At 36.7% G+C, this 21,334-nt stretch overlaps 1 protein-coding gene across 1 annotated transcript in view; it reads left to right on the top strand.

The window, feature by feature from the left end:
* Positions 1-20,450, top strand: part of BMPR2 (bone morphogenetic protein receptor type 2) — a 178,525-nt gene extending 158,075 nt beyond the window's left edge. Inside the window, exons 11-13 of the mRNA XM_012446149.3 lie at positions 6,123-6,295; positions 8,562-9,841; positions 12,990-20,450. Coding sequence (XP_012301572.2) covers positions 6,123-6,295; positions 8,562-9,841; positions 12,990-13,240 — 1,704 coding nt within the window. The 3' untranslated portion in view covers positions 13,241-20,450. The remainder of the gene's footprint in view (positions 1-6,122; positions 6,296-8,561; positions 9,842-12,989) is intronic.
* Positions 20,451-21,334: the final 884 nt, after the last annotated feature.

Below are 21,334 nucleotides of genomic sequence, written 5' to 3'. Positions count from 1 at the left end.
GGAGGCTGATGGAAGAGGATTGCTTCAGCCTAGGAATGTAAGACTGTAGTACTATGATCTTACCTGTGAATAACCACTGCACTCCAGCCTGGGCAAGATAGTGAGACCCCGTCTCAAAAAAAAAGTAAAGTTTACATCATTACATAGCATAATACTTAACCTTACTACCTTACTACCTGCCCTATATCATCTTAGTGTTTTCTGTTCTAGTCTAGAGCATTTCAGTTTTGAGATATTGGTAGAGTTGTTTGTTTTAAACCACTGAGCTGATTTTATGACCCACCCACGAGACCCAACTTGGATTTTCCTTCCTTTGGGTAAGAAAGATTGCAAAAGTTCCTTGTTTATCTTTTCTATTCTTTTTTTTTCCCCCTACTTGTCTTTCCTTATCAGTGTTAATACTACCACTCCCTTTAACTCATTTACAAAAGCATGAAGGTATCATTATTTATCTGTTTCTAGAGTTAGAGTCCCCTTTCAAAGCGGACATCAGATTTTGCATAAATATTTATGTTTTCCATTCTGATTTATTCTCAAATTTTTTACATTTAAAGAGCTATAATTTACAAACTGCACATATTAAAGCATACATTTAGTATGTTTTGACATATGTATACACCTATAAAACCATTATCACAGTCATGATTGTGAACATGTCAATTACCCCCAGAAGATTTCTCGTGCCCTTTGTAATCTCTTCTCACCTTTCTCTGTCCCCCATGAGTCCCCAGGCAACCAGTGATTTGCTTTCTGTCACTAGAGATGAGTTTACATTTTCTAGAATTTTATGTAAATGGAATCATATAAACGTACTATTTTTCTGTCTTCTTTTAGCTTAATTATTTTGAGATTTATTCATGTTCTTATGTGTATCCATAGTTTATTTCATTTAATTGCTGAGTAGTATTTCATTGTATGCATATAATATGTTTGTCCATCCACTGGTGATACATATTTGGCTTATTTCCAGTTTCAATTGTTATAAATAAAGTCGCTATGAATATTCATATACAAGTCTTTATATAAACATATGGTTTCATTTACTTAGGTAAATACTTAAGAGTAGAATGGTTGGATCATGTGGTAGGTATATGTTTAACTTTTTAAGAAACTGCCAATTTTCATGGCCAGATGCAGTGGCTCACGCCTGTAATCCCAGCACTTTGGGAGGCTGAGACCAGTGGATCACCTGAGGTCAGGAGTTCAAGACCAGCCTGACCAACATGGTGAAACCCTGTCTCTACTAGAAATACAAAAATTAGCCGGGTGTGGTGGTGCATGCCTGTAATCTCAGCTACTTGGGAGGCTGAGGCTTGAGAATCATTTGAACTCAGGAGGCAGAGGCTGCAGTGAGCTGAGATCGTGCCACTCCAGCCTGGACAACAGAGTGAGACTCTGTCTCAAAAAAAAAAAAGAAAAAAGAAACCCTGCTGGTTTTCTAAAGTAGTTGTGCCATTTTACATTCTGGCCAGCAGTGCCTGAGAGTTCCAGTTTCTCTACATTTTTACAAACACTTGGTATTGCCAGTCTTTTTAATTTTAGATATTCTTTTTAGGGGGTGGTGATGGGAGTACAGGGTCTCACTGTATCACCCAGACTAGAGTATAGTCCTGCCATCATAGCTTACTATAGCCTTGACCTCCCAGGCTAAATAGTGATCCTCCCACCTTAGCCTCCTGAGTAACTGGGATCACAGGTGTGCACAACCACATCCAGCTAATTTTTTTTTTTTTGAGACAGAGTCTCACTCTGTCACCCAGGCTGGAGTCTAGTGTCGTGATCTCAGATCACTGCAACCTCCACTCCTGGGTTCAAGCAATTCTCCTGTCTCCCTCCTGAGTAGCTGGGACTACAGGTGCCCATCACCACACCTGGCAAATTTTTGTATTTTTAGTAGAGGTGGGGTTTCACCATATCGGTCAGGCTGGTCTTGAACTCGTGACCTCAGGTGATCCACCTGCCTCAGCCTCCCAAAGTGCTGGGATTACAGGCGTGAGTCACTACACCCAGCCCATCCAGCTGATTTTTTTTTTTAATTTTTTCTTCTTTTTGCACCAGCATCATCCGCCATTTGGTGTTTTATCGGAGAAGAAGCCATTCAACTGATTTTTAAAATTTTTTGTAGAAATGAAATCTTGCTATGTTGCCCAGGCTTGTCTTGACCTCCTGGCCTCGATCAGTCTTCCCACCTTAGCCTCCTAAAGTGCTGGGATTACAGGCATGAGCCACCATGCCCAGCCTAGATTTATAATTATTATTTTATGCTTTTCTCTCTTAAATAAGAAAAAAGGAGGAGGCTAGATGTGATGGCTTTTACCTGTAATCCCAGCACTTGGGGAGACCGAGGCAGAAGGATCATTTTGGCACAGTGGTGCCTTAGCCAGGCACAGTGGTGCTTTTGTCTGCAGTCCCAGCTACTCAGGAGGCTGATGTAGGAGGACTGCTTAGGTCCAGGAGTAAGGCTGTGACCTGTGATCATGCAACTGCACTACAGCCTCGGCAACAGAATGAGACCCTGTTTTTTTGTTTTTAAAAAGGAGTTGCAAACCAAAAATATAATAATAGTGGCTTTTATATCTACCTAAGTAGGCTTTTGGCTTCTACTTATTGTCTGATGTCCTTTGATGGACTCCCTTTAACATTTCTTGTAGGGAATATCAGCTTTTTTTTTTTTTTGAGACAGAGCCTTGCTCTGTTGCCCTGGCTGGAGTGCAGTGGCATGATCTTGGCTCACTGCAACCTCTGCCTCCTGGGTTCAGGTGATTTTCCTGCTTCAGCCTGCCAAGCAGCTGGGATTACAGATACCTGTCACCATGCCTGGCTAATTTTTGTATTTTTAGTAGAGATGGGGTTTCGCCATGTTGACCAGGCTGGTCTTGAACTACTGACCTTGGGTGATCCACCTGCCTCAGCCTCCCAAAGTACTGGGATTACAGGCGTGAGCCACCATACCCAATCTCAGTTTTTGTTTATCTGGAAATACCTTAATTTCTACCTCATTAGTTTAGGATAATTTTCCTTGCTATAGAATTCTTGGTTAACAGTTTTTTGTTTTGTTTTTTTTTTTCAGCATTTTAAGTATGTTATACCTCTGCCTCTGGCTTCCATGTTTTCTGATAAGAAATTGGCTGTTAATCTTATTGAAGATCTCATGTATGTTTCAGATCTCTTCTCTAGCTGTCGAGATTCTCTCTTCATCTTTGGCTTTTGACAGTTTAATAGTAATGTGTCTCAATATGAAACTCTGAGTTTATCCTACTTAGAATTCATCAAGTTTTTTGGATATTGGATATGTAGATTCATTTCTTGTTTTTCATTTTTTTGAGTCTAAGTCTCACTCTGTCACCCAGGCTGGAGTGCAGTGGCATGATCTCGGCTCTTGGCTCACTGCAATCTCCACTTCCCAGGTTCAAGCAATTCTCCTGCCTCAGCCTCCCAAGTAGCTGGAATTACCGATGCCTGACCCCATGCCTAGCTAATTTTTTTGTTTTTAGCAGAGACAGGGTTTTACCATATTGGCCAGATTGCCCTCAAACTCCTGATCTCAAGTGATCTGCCTAAGCCTCTCAAACTGCTGGGATTACAGGTGTTAGCCATCATGCCTAGCCTAGATTTATTTATTTTACTAAATTTGGGGAGTTTTGGCCAGGTGTGGTGGCTCATGCCTATAATCCCAGTACTTTGGGAGGCTGAGGCAGGTGGATCACCCAAGGTCAGTAGTTCAAGACCAGTCTGGTCAACATGGCGAAACCCATCTCTACTAAAAATACAAAAATTAGCCAGGCATGGTGGCAGGTACCTGTAATCCCAGCTGCTTGGTAGGCTGAGGCAGGAAAATCACTTGAACCCAGAAGGCAGAGGTTGCAGTGAGCTGAGATTGTGCCACTGCACTCCAGCCTGGAAGACAGGAGAAGACCCTGTCTCAAAAAATAAATAAATTAATTAATTGAAATAAAATAAGTTTGGGAAGTTTTGAGCCATTATGACTTTCAATATTCTTCCTTTCTCTTTCTTTCTCCTCTGATTTTGTGACTCATATTATGTATATTTGGTATGACTCATGGTGTCTCAAAAGTCTTTTAGACTTTGTTCATTTTTCTTTATTCTTTTGGTTTCTGCTCCTCAGTCTGGGTAATTTTATTCTCCCTATCTTCAAGTTTACTGTTTCTTTCTTCTCTCTGCTTATATCTGCTGTTGAACCAATCTAGTGAATATTTTAATTTTACTTTTTGATTTTTCAGCTCCAAAGTGTCTTTTTGGTCCCTTTTAATAATTTCTATCTCTTTATTGCTAGTCTCCACTTACTGAGATACTGTTTACCTAATGTCCTTTAGTTCTTTGTCCATGGTTCCCTTAATTAAATATTTAATTTAAGGTAGTTCATTTAAAGTCTTTGTCTCATAATTTTAATGTCTGTACTTTCTCGGAGATCTTTTCTGTTAATTTCTTTTTTTCCTATGAATGGGCCATATTTTTTGTTTCTTTGTGTGCCTTGTAATTTATTGTTTAAAACTAGACATTTTGAATATTATGATAGTCAGAAAAGAAAATAAATAGAATAAAGAAAATACTCATCAGGTCTTTGTAGATTTACTCTGTTTTGGAGTCCTCCTTTTCCACTTACCTAGGCCTTTTAACAACTCTTCCTCATCCTTCATCTCCTGGGTAGTGCTGAGCCTAAAGACCACCAGTTAAAAAAGCTATGGTGTTCTCAGGTCTTTTCTGATCATGTCTCCTGCTTTGTACATATGCTTGGCTTTCTAGGTTCTCTAGTATATGTGGGAGCTTTAAAAAACCTTTATTCCCAAAAGCCGTTGTGTAGGTATGAGCATACACCTGGAAAGAACATTATTAAATTTCCTGTGGTTTAGGGTCCAGATTTGTTTGTTGCAGAATACAGGTTATTAGGAAACTTTAAAAATGTTGCCAAGATTGCTAAGAAGAATTTTAGCATAAAATATGCTTCTCAGATAAAATGCCTAGATTAAAAATTATATGGGTTATACTTATACTGAAATATTATTTGTTGTTTATCTGAAATTCAAGTTGAAGTGAGTATCTTATATTTTATTTGCTACATCTGGCAACCCTAGCCCAAAACCGTCTTTTTGAAAGTAAAGGTACAGGAAATGTAAGTATCAGAGCAGGCACAAAGCTTAAAGCTTAATTAAAACAAGTCTGAAGGGATTATAGATGACAGTATAGATGACAGTCTACCAAAGTATCCAAAGTCTGTTTTTAAAAAGGGAGTTAAAGCTAGCTTTCCCCAAAAGGGAGACTATTGTTCATTGCTAATGTATAGGAATACTACAGAATGGGACTGCTTTTGATACTACTGTTGTAGAACTAGTTTAAAGAAGACATGTCTGTAAATTTTAAGGTTGGAATGAGACACTCTTTTTTTTTTTCTCTCTTTTAAGGCAGAAGTCTCACTCTGTCACCCAGGCTGGAGTGCAGTGGCACAATCTTGGCTCACTGCAACCTCTGCCTTCTGGGTTTAAGCAATTCTCCAACCTCAGCCTCCCAAGTAGCTGGGACTACAGGTGCACACCACCATGCTGGCTAATTTTTTTATGTTTTTATTAGAGATGGGGTTTCACCATGTTGGCCAAACTGGTCTCAAACTCCTGACCTCAGGTGATCGGCTTGCCTCAGCCTCCCAAAGTGCTAGGATTATAGGTGTGAGCCACTGCCCCTAGCCAAGCACTCTTAACTGAGAGAAAAGGAGAAAAGCTCACCTAGAGATAGAAGATAGCCAAATGCCCCAAATTCCATCAAACTCAAAACTTATTTTCGAGGCGGAATTAGTGGCTATTGATTGAAATAACAGAACTGTGAATTAACAACAATGACATAAACCTGTGGCCTTGAAAAAACATCTGCGACTTATTGTTGCTTACTCTTGTGAATAATTCTTCAGGGAGTTAAATTAAATCTTGCTTGCTTACTTGTTCCTCGGCTTTTGAGAATGTGTTCTTTTACAAATCCTTGAAGCCTAAAATATGTTATTATATGTAACATACTGGTTAGGGAAATTGATTTTCTTTTACCTCATGTTGTGAACTGAAAAGCTCATACTTTTTTTTAAAGACACACCATTTGACATGTACTTTGTCTTACAGGCAGTGAGGTCACTCAAGGAGACAATCGAAGACTGTTGGGACCAGGATGCAGAGGCTCGGCTTACTGCACAGTGTGCTGAGGAAAGGATGGCTGAACTTATGATGATTTGGGAAAGAAACAAATCTGTGAGCCCAACAGTCAATCCAATGTCTACTGCTATGCAGAATGAACGGTAAGACCCTAAGGCATGTGCCATCTATCAGTCAGTATTAGAAACTGAGACCCAACAAAGAATAGAAAACAAATACTGTTAAACCAGCCTAATGGTTCAATGATTACCTCATACAATCTAAAGTTATCATTTGTCTTTCAATATTCCTATTCTTTACTGAACATTTTTGTTTGGTATAAGTACAAAATGAAATCTGCATTTTTTATATGTAAAAGTACAGTGAAAGAAGTTAGTATTTCTCTATGGTCCAACTTTCCTGCAATAATAAAGGTAAAATGTTTTAATAACCAAAAGTTCATAAGCACTTCTATATAAATTGTCTCATTTATCCTTTGTTGTTATTATTCCTTACTCCTCTGTTTTTTTTCTTAAGTCAATAGAACTGTGAACTTGCCTATCTAACCACTGTCACTGATGCTACAGTTTCTAGACTTCCTATCTAATGCTCTTTCTTATAGAATACACTACTACTACATGAAAGCAATTCAAAGGTCTTTCTATTCTATCATAAATATTATTTTACAAGACATTTCCTTTATTAGAACTATGAATTTTGCTTGTAAATAAAGAGACTTTTAAAAAATCCCTACAATTTGGAACTTTCTACGTCTGTATTTCTTTGTTCCATGTTTGGGGGGAAAAAAGCCTTTCTATGACTTTGTCATTTTGTCTAATACATGCTTAAAACTTTCAGAAAGGCATCCAGGAAAGCGATACTGGTGAAAATTGCAATAAAAATACACTTGATTCTTGAAACTTTTTTGTGGGGGTGGAAACTGAGTCTCACTCTTGTCACTCAGGCTGGAGTGCAGTGGCGCAATCCTGGCTCACTGCAACCTCCCCCTCCCGGGTTTAAGAGATTCTCCTGCCTCAACCTCCCCAGTAGCTAGGATTACAGGCATGAGCCACCTAATTACAGGCCCAACTAATTTTGTATATTTAGTAGAGATGGGATTTCACCATGTTAGCCAGGCTGATCGCGAGCTTCTGACCTCTGGTGATCCGCCCGCCTTGGCCTCTTAAAGTGCTGGCGTGAGCCACTGTGCCTGGCCTATTTTCTGTTGTTCTAATTTGTGAAAGCTATTTATATTAGCCATAGGTCAAAAATGTGGTTTGTACTACTTTTGTATAGGTTAAATTAGTTTCAGATATAAACTCTTATACCTTATATATTAGCAAGTCAGGGAAGGTAGACACTGGCAATTCTAATCATAAGTTTTCTCACTTTAGACATACCTGAGGACAGTCTTCTGCTTTCATCTCCCCTCATCTCTGTATTTCCCATGTCCTCTAGTATGCTGTTTATACCTTTCTCAAAAGGCAGCTAAAGCTTTTACTTTGAATGCTTTCAAACTTTTCTTTAATGGTAAGAAAAGAAACCCTTGATGCCCCACCTTGATTTGGCCATTTTTTTGCCTACCGTGTCATTCAGCTCGACCTTCTCCATGCAACTTCTCATCTCCAGTCTTTACTAACAATTTCCCATAGTTTCTCTAACTCTACATTTTATTTTACTGAATCTTACCCTCCATGTCTCCTTAGCTTCCTTTTCTTGTACTGTTTAATAACTTTTTCTTCTTTTCCTCCTGTAATCTCCTTTATAAATAACTGTCACTCCCAAGGAATGACAATGACAGTGAAAAACCCATGATAATTAGAGAGCAGTTCTGACTCTTTGATCCTTTATTTGAACATCACATTCTTCCTTATACCTTAGGCTCAAGGACTTTTGCTGAAATGGCTCAGACTACCCCAGAAAGACATGTGCCATTGCTAGGGCATGCCTCTTAATGGAGGCCTTTGGAACAACCTAAAAGCTTATATTCTTTTTACCATTTGGCCATTGGAACGTAATTGACAACATACCTTTTGAGTAGGTACTATGTATCTAGAATTATGGAAGTAAAAAAGAAACATATGCCATGGTTCTTCCTCTCATAAAACATAATGTCTGGTTGTACGAATATACAGTTCGTAAAGATTTTTAAATTAACTCTTATAAACCAAAATAATGGACATTTATAAAAATCATATCTGATTCACATAAATTTTTCAGTAGGCTTAATTCATCTAAAACTGACACTTATCAAGTTATTAATTGATACTTGATTATTTGATTAGACTTTTTAACTAACCTTTAGAAAAATATATGTTTGGGAGAAAATGAAAAACAGCTCAGACTTTAAAATCAGAGGTGTTAAACTTGGAGAGACAGTTTGTCATAAATGTCTGTTCTCAATGTGATACTTTTTTTTCTTTCTTTAAGCAACCTGTCACATAATAGGCGTGTGCCAAAAATTGGTCCTTATCCAGATTATTCTTCCTCCTCATACATTGAAGACTCTATCCATCACACTGACAGCATTGTGAAGAATATTTCCTCTGAGCATTCTATGTCCAGCACACCTTTGACTATAGGGGAAAAGAACCGAAATTCAATTAACTATGAACGACAGCAAGCACAAGCTCGAATCCCCAGCCCTGAAACAAGCGTCACCAGCCTCTCCACCAACACAACAACCACAAACACCACAGGCCTCACTCCAAGTACTGGCATGACCACTATATCTGAGATGCCATACCCAGATGAAACAAATCTACATGCCACAAATGTTGCACAATCTATTGGGCCAACCCCTGTCTGCTTACAGCTGACAGAAGAAGACTTGGAGACCAACAAACTAGACCCAAAAGAAGTTGATAAGAACCTCAAGGAAAGCTCTGATGAGAATCTGATGGAGCACTCTCTTAAACAGTTCAGTGGGCCAGACCCACTGAGCAGTACTAGTTCTAGCTTGCTTTACCCACTCATAAAACTTGCAGTAGAAGCAACTGGACAGCAGGACTTCACACAGGCTGCAAATGGCCAAGCATGTTTAATTCCTGATGTTCTGCCTACTCAGATCTATCCTCTCCCCAAGCAACAGAACCTTCCCAAGAGACCTACTAGTTTGCCTTTAAACACCAAAAATTCAACAAAGGAACCCCGGTTAAAATTTGGCAGCAAGCACAAATCAAACTTGAAACAAGTAGAAACTGGAGTTGCAAAGATGAATACAATCAATGCAGCAGAACCTCATGTGGTGACAGTCACTATGAATGGTGTGGCAGGTAGAAACCACAGTGTTAACTCCCATGCTGCTACAACCCAATATGCCAATGGGACAGTACCATCTGGCCAAACAACCAACATAGTGACACATAGGGCCCAAGAAATGCTGCAGAATCAGTTTATCAGTGAGGATACTCGGCTGAATATTAATTCCAGTCCTGATGAGCATGAGCCTTTACTGAGACGAGAGCAACAAGCTGGCCATGATGAAGGTGTTCTGGATCGTCTTGTGGACAGGAGGGAACGGCCACTAGAAGGTGGCCGAACTAATTCCAATAACAACAACAGCAATCCATGTTCAGAACAAGATGTTCTTACACAGGGTGTTCCAAGCACAGTAGCAGATTCTGGGCCATCAAAGCCTAGAAGAGCACAGAGGCCTAATTCTCTGGATCTTTCAGCCACAAATGTCCTGGATGGCGGCAGTATACAGAGTAAGTGGAGGGATCATATAATCTCTCCTGTGTGTCTCTTGGGGCCATTTAAATAACTACTTAGAATCAACTCAATAGATATATTTCAACTAGTGATTATTTACCTTTACCACTTTTGTAAATAAGCCATTTGAGGCTGGGCGAAGTGGCTCATATCTGTAATCCTAGCACTTTGGGAGGCTGAAGCAGGTGGATTACCTGAGGTCAGGAGTTCAAGACCAGCATGGCCAACATGGCAAAACCCCATCTCTACTAAAAAATACAAAAATTAATCCAGGTACAATAGCTCATGCCTGTAATGCCAGCACTTTGGGAGACCAAGGCGGGCAGATTACTTGAGGTCAGGAGTTCAAGACCAGCCTGGCCAACATGGTGAAACCCCATCTCTACAAAAATGCAAAAATTAGCCTAGCATGGTGGCGTGTGCCTGTAATCCCAGCTGCGATCATGACACTTCACTGTAGCCTGGGTAAGAGAGCGAAACTCCATCTCAAAAGTGAAATAAAATAAAAGAAGCCATTTAGTTGGGCCTCAAAGGTAATTAAACTATTGTAAAGAAAAAAGTAATATTTTTTGTCATTGATAATTGAAAAGTCAGTATCACAATAGTCAGAATAATTACCAATTTAATATGTGCTTTATGTGGCTGCTGCTTTATAATGCAACTCACATACTTGCTATGAAAAGTTGAAATTGGCCGGGCGCGGTGGCTCAAGCCTGTAATCCCAGCACTTTGGGAGGCCGAGGCAGGGGATCACGAGGTCAAGAGATTGAGACCATCCTGGTCAACATGGTGAAACCCCATCTCTACTAAAAATACAAAAAATTAGCTGGGCATAGTGGCGCGTGCCCGTAATCCCAGCTACTCAGGAGGCTGAGGCAGGAGAATTGCCTGAACCCAGGAGGCGGAGGTTGCGGTGAGCTGAGATTGCGCCATTGCACTCCAGCCTGGGTAACAAGAGCGAAACTCCATCTCAAAAAAAAAAAAACAGAAAAGTTGAAATGAAGTAAATACTAGTTCAAGAGCTCCAAGTAATTTTATGCCAGTATAACCCTTGAAACAGTTTATTGCACATATTAATATCAATTATGTCTGCATTTAGATTTTATCAAACTAACCTTAATAAATCTTAAAGGTCCATAGAAATTTCGGAAAAATTACTATAAAGAAACTGTAGCTGGGCACAGTGGCTCACACCTATAATCCCAGTGATTTGGAAGACTGAGGTGGGTGGATCACTTGAGGCCAGGAGTTCAAGACTAGCCTGGGCAACATAGCAAAACCGCATCTCTACAAAAAAATTTAAAAATTAGTTGGGTGTGGTGATGCATGCCTGTAGTCCTAGCTACTTGGGAGGCTGAGACAGGAAGATCACTTGAGCCTAGGTGTTCAAGGGTATAGTGAGACATAATTACACCACTATACTTCAGCCTGGATGAGAGAGTGAGACTCTGAAAAACAAAAAAAAAAACTGTAAGATTCTTCCTAGTTTCTTAGTATTATCTTTTTCAAGAGGTATGTGTTGAATCTCTCACATACCTATACTTTTTTTTTTTTTTTTTTGAGACAGGACAGGGTCTCACTGTTGCCCAGGCTGGAGTGCAGTGGCAAGATCATGGCTCACTGCAGCCTCAACCTCCTGGGCTCAGGTCATCCTCCCACCTCAGCCTCCCAAGTAACTGGAACTCCATACTTTACTATGATACTATGAGCCCCATAGCATCTTAAACAAATAACTTAAACTGATACTTGGTTTCTTGCCCTAAAGGGATTGCAACACAAAACAGGAGAACTCACCAAAATCTGTAACAGTTATTGTTATACAAAATGATTTTTATTTTATTTTATTATTATTATTTTTTTGAGACAGAGTCTTGCTCTGTCTTCCAGGCTGAAGTGCAATGGCATGATCTCAGCTTACTGCAACCTCCACCTCCTGGGTTCAAGCAGTTCTCCTGCCTCAGCCTCCCAGCATGATCTCAGCTCACTGCAGCCTCCACCTCCTAGGTTCAAGCGAGTCTCCTGCCTCAGCCTCCCAAGTAGCTGGGATTACAGGCATGCACCCCCATGCCCTGCTAATTTTTGTATTTTAGTAAAGGCGGGGTTTTGCCATGTTGTCCAGGCTGGTCTTGAATGCCTGGCCTCAGGTGATCCACCCATCTCAGCCTCCCACAGTGCTGGGATTACAGGCATGAGCCACCATACCTAGCCGTTTTCTCTTTTAGACTAAGGCATTTATGAAAAAAAGTTATGCTTTATGATTGTCAAGGGCTACAAAATGGGCTGAAAGAAGGATACAGATCTCAAAAAACAATCAGTAAAATTTAGCCACTTGCTTAAGTGGCTTATATTATAACCAGTTGACAGACCCTTATTGCAGGGCTCTGAGTGAATCAGACATCAGACATAGGAAGAGGAAATAACTAGAATATTTGTACTCTAATATTTCTGTCATTCTTCTGAAAAATATTGTATGCCAGGTGCCTTTAAAATTTGATCCAGGCCAGGCATGATGGCTCACACCTGTAATCCCAGCACTTAGGGAAGCTGAGGCAGGTGGATTGCCTGGGCTTGGGAGTTCAAGACCACCCTCGGCAATATGGCGAAATCCCCCTGTATCTACTAAAATACAAAAAATTAACCAGGCATGGTGGTATGTACCCATAGTCGCAGCTACTTGAGAGGCTGAGGCACAAGAGTCGCTTGAGCCCAGGAGGTGGAGGTTGCAGTGAGTCAAGATCATACCACTGCACTCCAGCCTGAGCTACCCAAAAACAAAACAAAACAAAACAAAAAAACAACATTGATCCACCTTCAGCATTAAATACAATGATTGTACACTTTACTATAACCAGAAGATTTAAGAATACAGCTGAGAGCTTTAAATTTTCTTCCATTTTTGTTTTTTATGTTTTTCCTTGTCCTATAGAATAAGTCAATCAGTTATTAAAACATTTAGCTTAAAGAGCCTCAAAAGTAAGTTGGTTAAGCTTTGCCTAGAAAAACATTGCCTAGCATTATGAATTTCAAGAAATGTTCATTAGCACCCTCCTCAGACATTGGTTTGACCTTTTCTTGAGTTACATCCCTCATCCTTTATTTCTTAAGTTTGTAATATAGTTCATTTTTCTGCACTTTTATTTTCAGTAGGTGAGTCAACACAAGATGGCAAATCAGGATCAGGTGAAAAGATCAAGAAACGTGTGAAAACTCCCTATTCTCTTAAGCGGTGGCGCCCCTCCACCTGGGTCATCTCCACTGAATCACTGGACTGTGAAGTCAACAACAATGGCAGTAACAGGGCAGTTCATTCCAAATCCAGCACTGCTGTTTACCTTGCAGAAGGAGGCACTGCCACAACCATGGTGTCTAAAGATATAGGAATGAACTGTCTGTGAAATGTTTTCAAGCCTATGGAGTGAAATTATTTTTTGCATCATTTAAACATGCAGAAGACGTTTTAAAAAAAAAAAAAACTGCTTTATCCTCCTGTCACCACCCCCTCCCACCCCTGCAACAAGGACTTGCTTTAAATAGATTTCAGCTATGCAGAAAAATTTAGCTTATGCTTCCATATTTTTAAATTTTGTTTTTTAAGTTTTGCACTTTTGTTTAGTCTCGCTAAAGTTATATTTGTCTGTTACGACCACAGAGTTATATGTGTGTGTATCAAAAGTGGTCTCAAAATATTTTTTTAAGAAAAAAAGCAAAAACAACGTATTGCTGATAATCAGTTTGGACCAGTTTCTTAAGGTCATTAAAACAGAAGCAAATTAAGACAGGTTTGACTACAGTGGTGTCTGGTATCCATGTTTTTTTTCTGGGCACAAGCTAGTTTTTTATGTTGATGTGTTCCTGAACATTATCTGTTGGACATCTTTTCTCTTGCGTTTTGTTTGAATGTGCAATAGTTTATAGGCCACAAGTAAGCTTTCTTGTAAGCTCTCTTCCTAATAGGGCACATATTCTTCCATAATATAAGCATTTTTTCTGCCCCATCTCCCGTACTTTTGTAAGTCAGTTCTATGACAGTGAATTTTGCACAGGAGAAGCAGCTACCTGATTTCTCACTTTCTCCCTCCTTGTCGAGGAGAATGCAGAAATATTGTCTCAAAGGGCTCTAAAGAAGGAACTACCAAAACCTGATTTTAAATGCCATTGCTTTTAACCTTCCAAATCCTAAATATTTTCTTCCAGGCATTTTAATAAACATATTTGCTTCTGGTTTTGGGAGTTCATAAGAGAGAATAGAACAAAATACAGGACATCAAATATTAGCCATTTCCCATTTTATTTTATTTTTCTGTGTATGCTCATGTTCCATGTTCATTTATTTAAGAAATACATTTTTATTGGTAAGCTTATAGAGCTATACTTATGAAATTTTTAAGTAGGTAAATAAGTGGTTAAGACAAAATAGTGTTATAGCCTTCATTCTCTGAATAGGTCATCCTTGACTCATAAAATTACACTTACTGTTTATTATAACTTCAGAAGTAATTTATAGTTCTGAATCTATAGTATCATTTACTCTGTTCCTAAGCAAAGACTGGTGACTTTATCTGAAAATCATTCCTCTTCCCATGACCTAAAACACTGTGTGGAAAAATCATTCAAGTGGCATGCCAAATCCCTATGGAAGGAAGGGCTTCTGTCAAACCTACCTTTTTTGAGCAGACTGAGACTAAACTTCTCTTTTCAGAATTATGTGTTATCTTTTTTAATTCTGTTTTCATAATTTTTCCTTTTGCCAGTTTTTCACATTATCTTTGATATGTGAGCAACATTTATTATTTTGACTTGAAATCATTGTTTTTTAAAGCTTCTCTTGTTTCTTTCATTACTTATAATCTTCTCTAAAACAACCTCTACATGTTTTTTTTAATAAAGCACTTTCTGTCAAGGGACTTTTTTCTAAACACAAATTATTTTCCATCAATTTGCAAACAATGATTTCACTTAAAAAAATTTTTTTTTAAATTATTAGAGTAGTTAGTAAATGTCATATAGTTAAGTTCTAAGATATTTCCAGGGATTAAAAGGTTAAGAGGAAAACACAAATCACCAAATTTCTGATTTAGGTTTTTATCTCCTGAACTATATTTTTCACTATATTCCTCTATCTCATCACTTAGCTAAAAACAGCCTAAATTTCCCAATTTTCTGTCCAAAATACTTGTGATTTACTTGTATATAAGCCTTCTCATTTGCCATGTGCCGTCATCTTATAAGTTAGTTGTTACTACACCTACCATTTATTCAGCTGGATTGCTGAGCACAGTTCTGGATTCTTAGAATTAAGATTATTTTATTAGTGCCCATTTCCACATTTTGTGTTTTATTGGCCCTTATCTTGATTCAGATCCGTAACCGATTTTCAGTCTTCTGGCATATACTTTTTTTCACAGTTATTATTCTTCTATTAACAAATTATTTATATCTTTCTCAGTACATTTTCACTTAGTTCTCTTGACCTTAAATATCTTTCATGTGCATTTTAGGATATTCTTTTCAAATATTTGTAGGACAACTTTGAATCAAAATAAATTATATTCCTTCTTGAAGCATTGAGGATAAATGACCATTTGAGGCCTAACTGATCTTTTCCTTCCAAAATAATTATCTTACGTTCTGCTGTATTTGTATTTAGGCCAGTTGATTGTAGGTTTTCCAACATTTTCTACTATTTGGAAAATGATAACAAAATGCCTTAAAAAATTAATATGCCAGATTAAAATAACTGAATAGTTTACTATTTCATTTAAGCATGTTTAAAACAAATAATTTCCTTTCACCAGTTTTTCTTAGTAGACTCTTGAAAAGTAGGAAAAGTGGAAAGTATATATTATTTTAATAAATTTTAAATTATACATCAGACTTAAAATCTGTGAGATACAAGCAAGCAAAATTATTTTAAATGACTTAATTACTTGCTAATATTCATCTGATAATAAATGTTTCTTAAAGTTGACATTTAACTGCCATCACAAAATTTTACATGTACAAAAGTGGGTCCTTTTTAATAAAAGATTATTCAACTAAAAATATTAAAATTTATTTCACTAGATGATAATGTAACCTTAAAAGCATCATAATAGGTAAAGTCTGATATTAGTTCCCTTAACAAAATCCTAACTGTATTCCAGAATTAGGTCATTGAAAGAACTTGATTTGAATTACGTTTGGACAAAAAAGATTTAATTATAAATTGTTAAATCTTTCTAAATGCATAATTGGCAAAAAAGAAAAAAAAAACAACAACTGTTACCAGTGTCGGAAGTTACAAAAAGGCGCATACTGAATGCTGAAGTATACATATACTAGTTATTGTAAACCTCAGAGCAACCATATGAGCATTATAATTAACATTCCCATTTTACAGATGAGGAAACTGCAGCTAAGAGAAACTAAGTAATATGCCCAAGATCCACATCTAGTAACAGACAAAGGTGGGATTTCAGTCTGGGTCTACCTCTCTCCACATTCTTTCATCCATACCACACTGCCTACATGCCATATGGCAGGATGTGTAATGGGCTAAGGTTTATTTTAAAAATTTAGTCACTGTACTCTGGCATAATTGTTATTTGTATATAAGCCAAACCACATACTTTAATGATTTGAGAAGTTAGGTAAATATAAGGTATGTAGACATAATCTATGCTGATTGTTGCTTGAGAAATAATTGCTAATTCAAGACAAAACTCAATCCTCTATCTCCCATAATGAATCTAAAATCATTTCACTTCACTCATAACATTCTTATATTGCAGAACGAAAGGTAAAGTAAATTTCAAGGAAAAAGTTAAGATAGCTTTTGGGAACAGCGACTTTTGTCTAAATTGATTCCATAGTAGACTTGGGGGAATTAATTTAACACAAAATTTCAATCTCATCAATCCTTTGAATCCATCTTCAAGACTTCTGCTTTTAATAAATTTAGAGAATTTACCAATCCATAGAACTAATTGAGTAGGATATAGGAAGGATACAAGGATAATGTCCTTTTTATAAAACAGTTTAGTATAACTTCTTTACATGTATCCAGTTTTTCCAGAAAATGTGCATCGGTTCTGAATGTAAACTATTTAAAGAGAGAAAGGAACACTCAAGTAAGTGTGGGCTTCAGTGGGAATTATCACAAAAATTGGCAAGTATTTTTATTTAAATTATTTTCAAATTTGACTTCTACAGCCAAATGGAATTAATAGGCTGTAGCTGTTAGACTGAAATTTCCCAGTCTCTTTAAGTCTCTCCTGAAAATCATTTAAAATGGAAAAATATTTCAATGAACTTTTTATTCCCTTTTTCATATTTATGGACATGAATATTTTATTGGAGATCATTAACTCCTAGAATTTGAGAATATATTTCTATACAGCATTTTACAAAGTTATGTTGAACTTACTACCTGTTATGTGCAGGTTATTTATTATGTAACTATTCACAGATTGCTTCATATATTGCTTTGTCTTCCCAGCTAACTTCTTAAAGTTAGAATCTGTACATACATATTGGTTATCTAGACCAGTCATTCTAGAAATTGTGTAACCTCTCACATAAACCCCAAGAGATGTTCAGAATGCGGTGTTTCAAATACACTGTTTACTGGCAATTTACTTTTCAGCACATAAGGTTGCATTTTAACTTTTACATTATGAACTGTGCAAACTTTACCCAAAGCTACCTTGCATGATTACCTCCTAAATATATTCCTTGATTAAGTAAATCTGGCAAATCACTGTTTGAGCTAGTTACATCAAATTTGTTATCAAGAGAAGGCTTCTCTACAAATTTCCAGATTAACATACAAGAGAAGAGGAAATCACAGAGCATTTAAGTGCGCCTTCCCATTACTTTCCTTAAATCACCTCATAGTTTATGTCTGACTTAACTCTACACCTCAGTTATCTGATTGGTTGTCTGTATCAGGAAAATTTTCTTCATATCTATTCTGTCTCTCTCCTCTTCGCTCTTAAATTCTTTTCTTTTACCCAGTAGGACCCAAAAGAGACCAGTTGGTCATCATCCCCAGTATTCTTAGTCTTCAGTATGCTTCAGGCCTCTCAATGAACGCTGAAGCCTCAATTCTTCAGACAAAATGGCTTTAGATCTTTCTCCTCAGTCCTATTGTAATGACTTTATTTTTAAGAACATAAAATTATATTTTCTTTTATATTCAAATTCATGACTCCAGTTAAGTAACAGTTTGATAGTTTGATTGAATTGAGAGTTAAGATGTTTCTATTTGAAAATGAATTCAACCATCAGACTACCAGCAAATCAGCTCTTAATTTTTGAATTATCTAACATTTTCTATTGTGGAATTTTATGATTTTATATTCTCACTAGTTATAACTAAAAAGCCATGCATACAGAATTGTATATCATTTTGCCATTAAAATTTTTTAACTTATATTGCAGCAAGCTTAATTTTATGATTGAGCCACAACATTTTACATATTTCTTTGTATCAAATATTAAACGCTAAATGCAAGATTAACTTTCAAAATCAAACCTTACATTAATCAGGTATATCTATGGACATTTTTGTAGACCACTTTTGAAATACTTATTATTTTGCAACATAGACTGGACTATAACAACTTTCATTTAACTTTTAGGTGACTGATTTGAGTGTGCATATAAAGAAAAACTTAGAAATTTATCTCATGGCAGATACATTTGAAAGTACTTCAGAAGAATTTATGCTGTATATTAAAACTATGCTCAAAATAAATCATATCTTAAAAATTTCAATTCTCTTATTATTGTGATATTTGTAGTGTTACTATTAAACATTGTGAACATACACTTTCATTTTTAAAACAACTTGAAACCCATTTTAAAATCTGGGTAAGAGAGAAGGAATCTTCAGAACCAAATCACATCCCTAGGGTGTCCAGTTTATGATTGAATTTTTAAGCAAATTGGTGTATTTGAAACTACAACTTGATTTGTTTTTCAGTTTTAAAAGGCAACATGTTGGTTTTATACATTTTATTTATACCTTTAGATTTCAGAAACATCTTCGTGAGTTTTTTTTTCATATCTTTGCAGTTATTGGTAACAATCTTCATGTTTTAAGATTGATTCTATAGACGTCATATTACTTAAAAACTCAGGGCCCCTTTCATCCCTTTATACACTGAAAAAGTTCAATTGGTAGCAAATAAGCAATTAGATCCAGTTGAATATTTAAACTGTTTGTTGCACAGCTCATTTAATGTTTCACTTTATTTGACTTTTTCACATAAAATATCAGATTTTATTAATCATAAAAAGTTACCCAGTTCTGTAAGTACTGAACAGAGGGAATGACTCAACTAATTGTCTACATGTTGCAACAAACTTAGGCCTATAGCGCTGAAGCACTGACTTAAAACGATTTACATTTCTGTTCTTTGGTCAAATGACCATACATGATATGGGACAAATTGTTTCATTTTGTTTGTTTTTAATAAGATAACTTAGTAAAGTAGTTCCTCTCAGATAGGATTTTCTCCAGAGACAATTTAGGGTTATGAAGCGTTCTTCTAAAAGTGAACTAAGTATTTTATAACTTTAGTAATAACTTGAATGGTTTTGAGAAAATAACCTATAATATTTATCACATTGTCAGAGTCAAACAATTTTTCTTTGAATCAGACAAGTTCAAGCTCTAAATTGATGTGCTATATACTTAAAATCCTAGAAAGTCATCCATAAGCAGTCTCTTGTCTCAGGCTCTTCACCTTATTACCAATCCTCTCAAGTATGTAAAGGAAACATATTTTTAAAGAAGCTTAAAAGTAAGAAAAAAATACTAAAAGATGCAATTCAAAGATGGATAGGTCCCAGTTTAACATTGAATTGCTTGACTTCTGTGGATTTTCATTTTCTGGCCACATTTATTTATTTAAGCAATTTTTGTATGCCTTGTCATTTTGTTCCATAGAGATTATATTGTATCAGTGTTTATGTAAGCTGGAATCATCCTCAGTTTTCTGTTGATAATTTTTCAAATAAAGATACATGGATAATTGTAAAATACACTAACTCTTAGGGTGTTGTAATAGCTGAAACAAGGAGATGTGTAGCTGCCATGCTTTTTCTGAATGGACAGGAGAAACATAAGCTACAGAGTATTCATTTCTGAGGATGCTTTTCTGGAAAAAGAAAGGCTAGAAAATATTCACACTTCCTCAGAACCCTCTTTCTTGTTAACGGGTATCTTTTGTTGGTGTGTTTTGCTCTTACATTACAGATAGACTGTCATATATGAATTTATGAATAATTTCAGTTATTTTGCTTTTGTATAAGCTGTCTGAAACCTTGCTATGCTGTATAAGTTGTGTTTGATGGATCAGTGTGAGTATAAAATAAAGCAAATCACTCTTCTTTTGTATTATCTATGGATGCCACTATGAAAGCTGACATTAAGCCACTAAAGAGTTTTCTATGAATAAGTGTAAGTAAATGCTTTGATATATATAAACCTAAATAAAAAGATTGTATTGATACAGAGACATTGGAGAAGGAGATTTTAAGGCAGTTCTTTAGGTTTAAAAAGGCTTGCTGTAAAATGGTGCATTATTCCGTTTATTAAAGATCATATTAATGACAATAGTAATTGTGTTTTTTTATTTTATGAAGTCACCAGAAATTATTGTTAGTATGATAATTAGGTAGTTTGCATTAGAATAGTAAATGTTCTATCTAATATGACTTTCATAACTCAGCGTGATTTTTAAAAATCAACTAAATTTAGTATAATAGTTGCTATTCCATCCTGGCTAACACGGTGAAACCCCATCTCTACTAAAAATGCACAGAATTAGCCGGGCATGCTGGCACACACCTGTAGTCCCAGCTACTCTGGAGGCTGAGGCAGGAGAATCACTTGAACCGGGGAGGCGGAGGTTGCAGTGAGCTGAGATCGCACCACTGCACTCCAGCCTGGGCAACAGAGTAAGACTCCGTCTCAAAAAAAAAAAAAAAAAAAAAAAAGTTGCTTATTTTCTGACCACCTATTATATGCCAGGCACTGTGTTAGTTATTTTACATGCATTGTTGATAATTCCCACAACAATCCTGCAAAATATGTGTTACTATCCCCTTTTATGAATGAAGAAATTGAAAGAGAAATTAAGTACTTTGCCCAGTCACTGAACTGTCAAGTGATGAGATTCTAACGCATTTTACGTTTTGCTTTGAACTGCAGGTTTCAAGCTCTCCTTGTGGCAAGAGAAACTCAAAAATAAAAATAAAAATAGTTCAGTAGTTAAGAGTAACGAAGAATATCCCTGGAGTAATTGAAGGGTGCAGAAAAGCTAGCAGGTACCAAAACAGCTATTTCTATTGGCCTAATATTGTGTTTGTGCTTCACATCATCAAATGATCTTTCTGGTTGGATCTTTGTATCTTTAGAAGGCCTTGTTAAAGCAGAATCTGAGTTTGTCAGGGCACACATTGTTTGTCTCCAGATTAATTCATTGTGTTAGCTAAGCGTC

Source organism: Aotus nancymaae, unplaced genomic scaffold, assembly GCF_030222135.1.
Source record: "Aotus nancymaae isolate 86718 unplaced genomic scaffold, 86718_ANA_hifiasm-v0.15.2.pri h1tg000008l, whole genome shotgun sequence".
NCBI lineage: Eukaryota > Metazoa > Chordata > Mammalia > Primates > Aotidae > Aotus > Aotus nancymaae.
The sequence above is the reverse complement of the archived record's forward strand: the minus strand, read 5'-3'. Positions and strand labels throughout refer to the sequence as shown.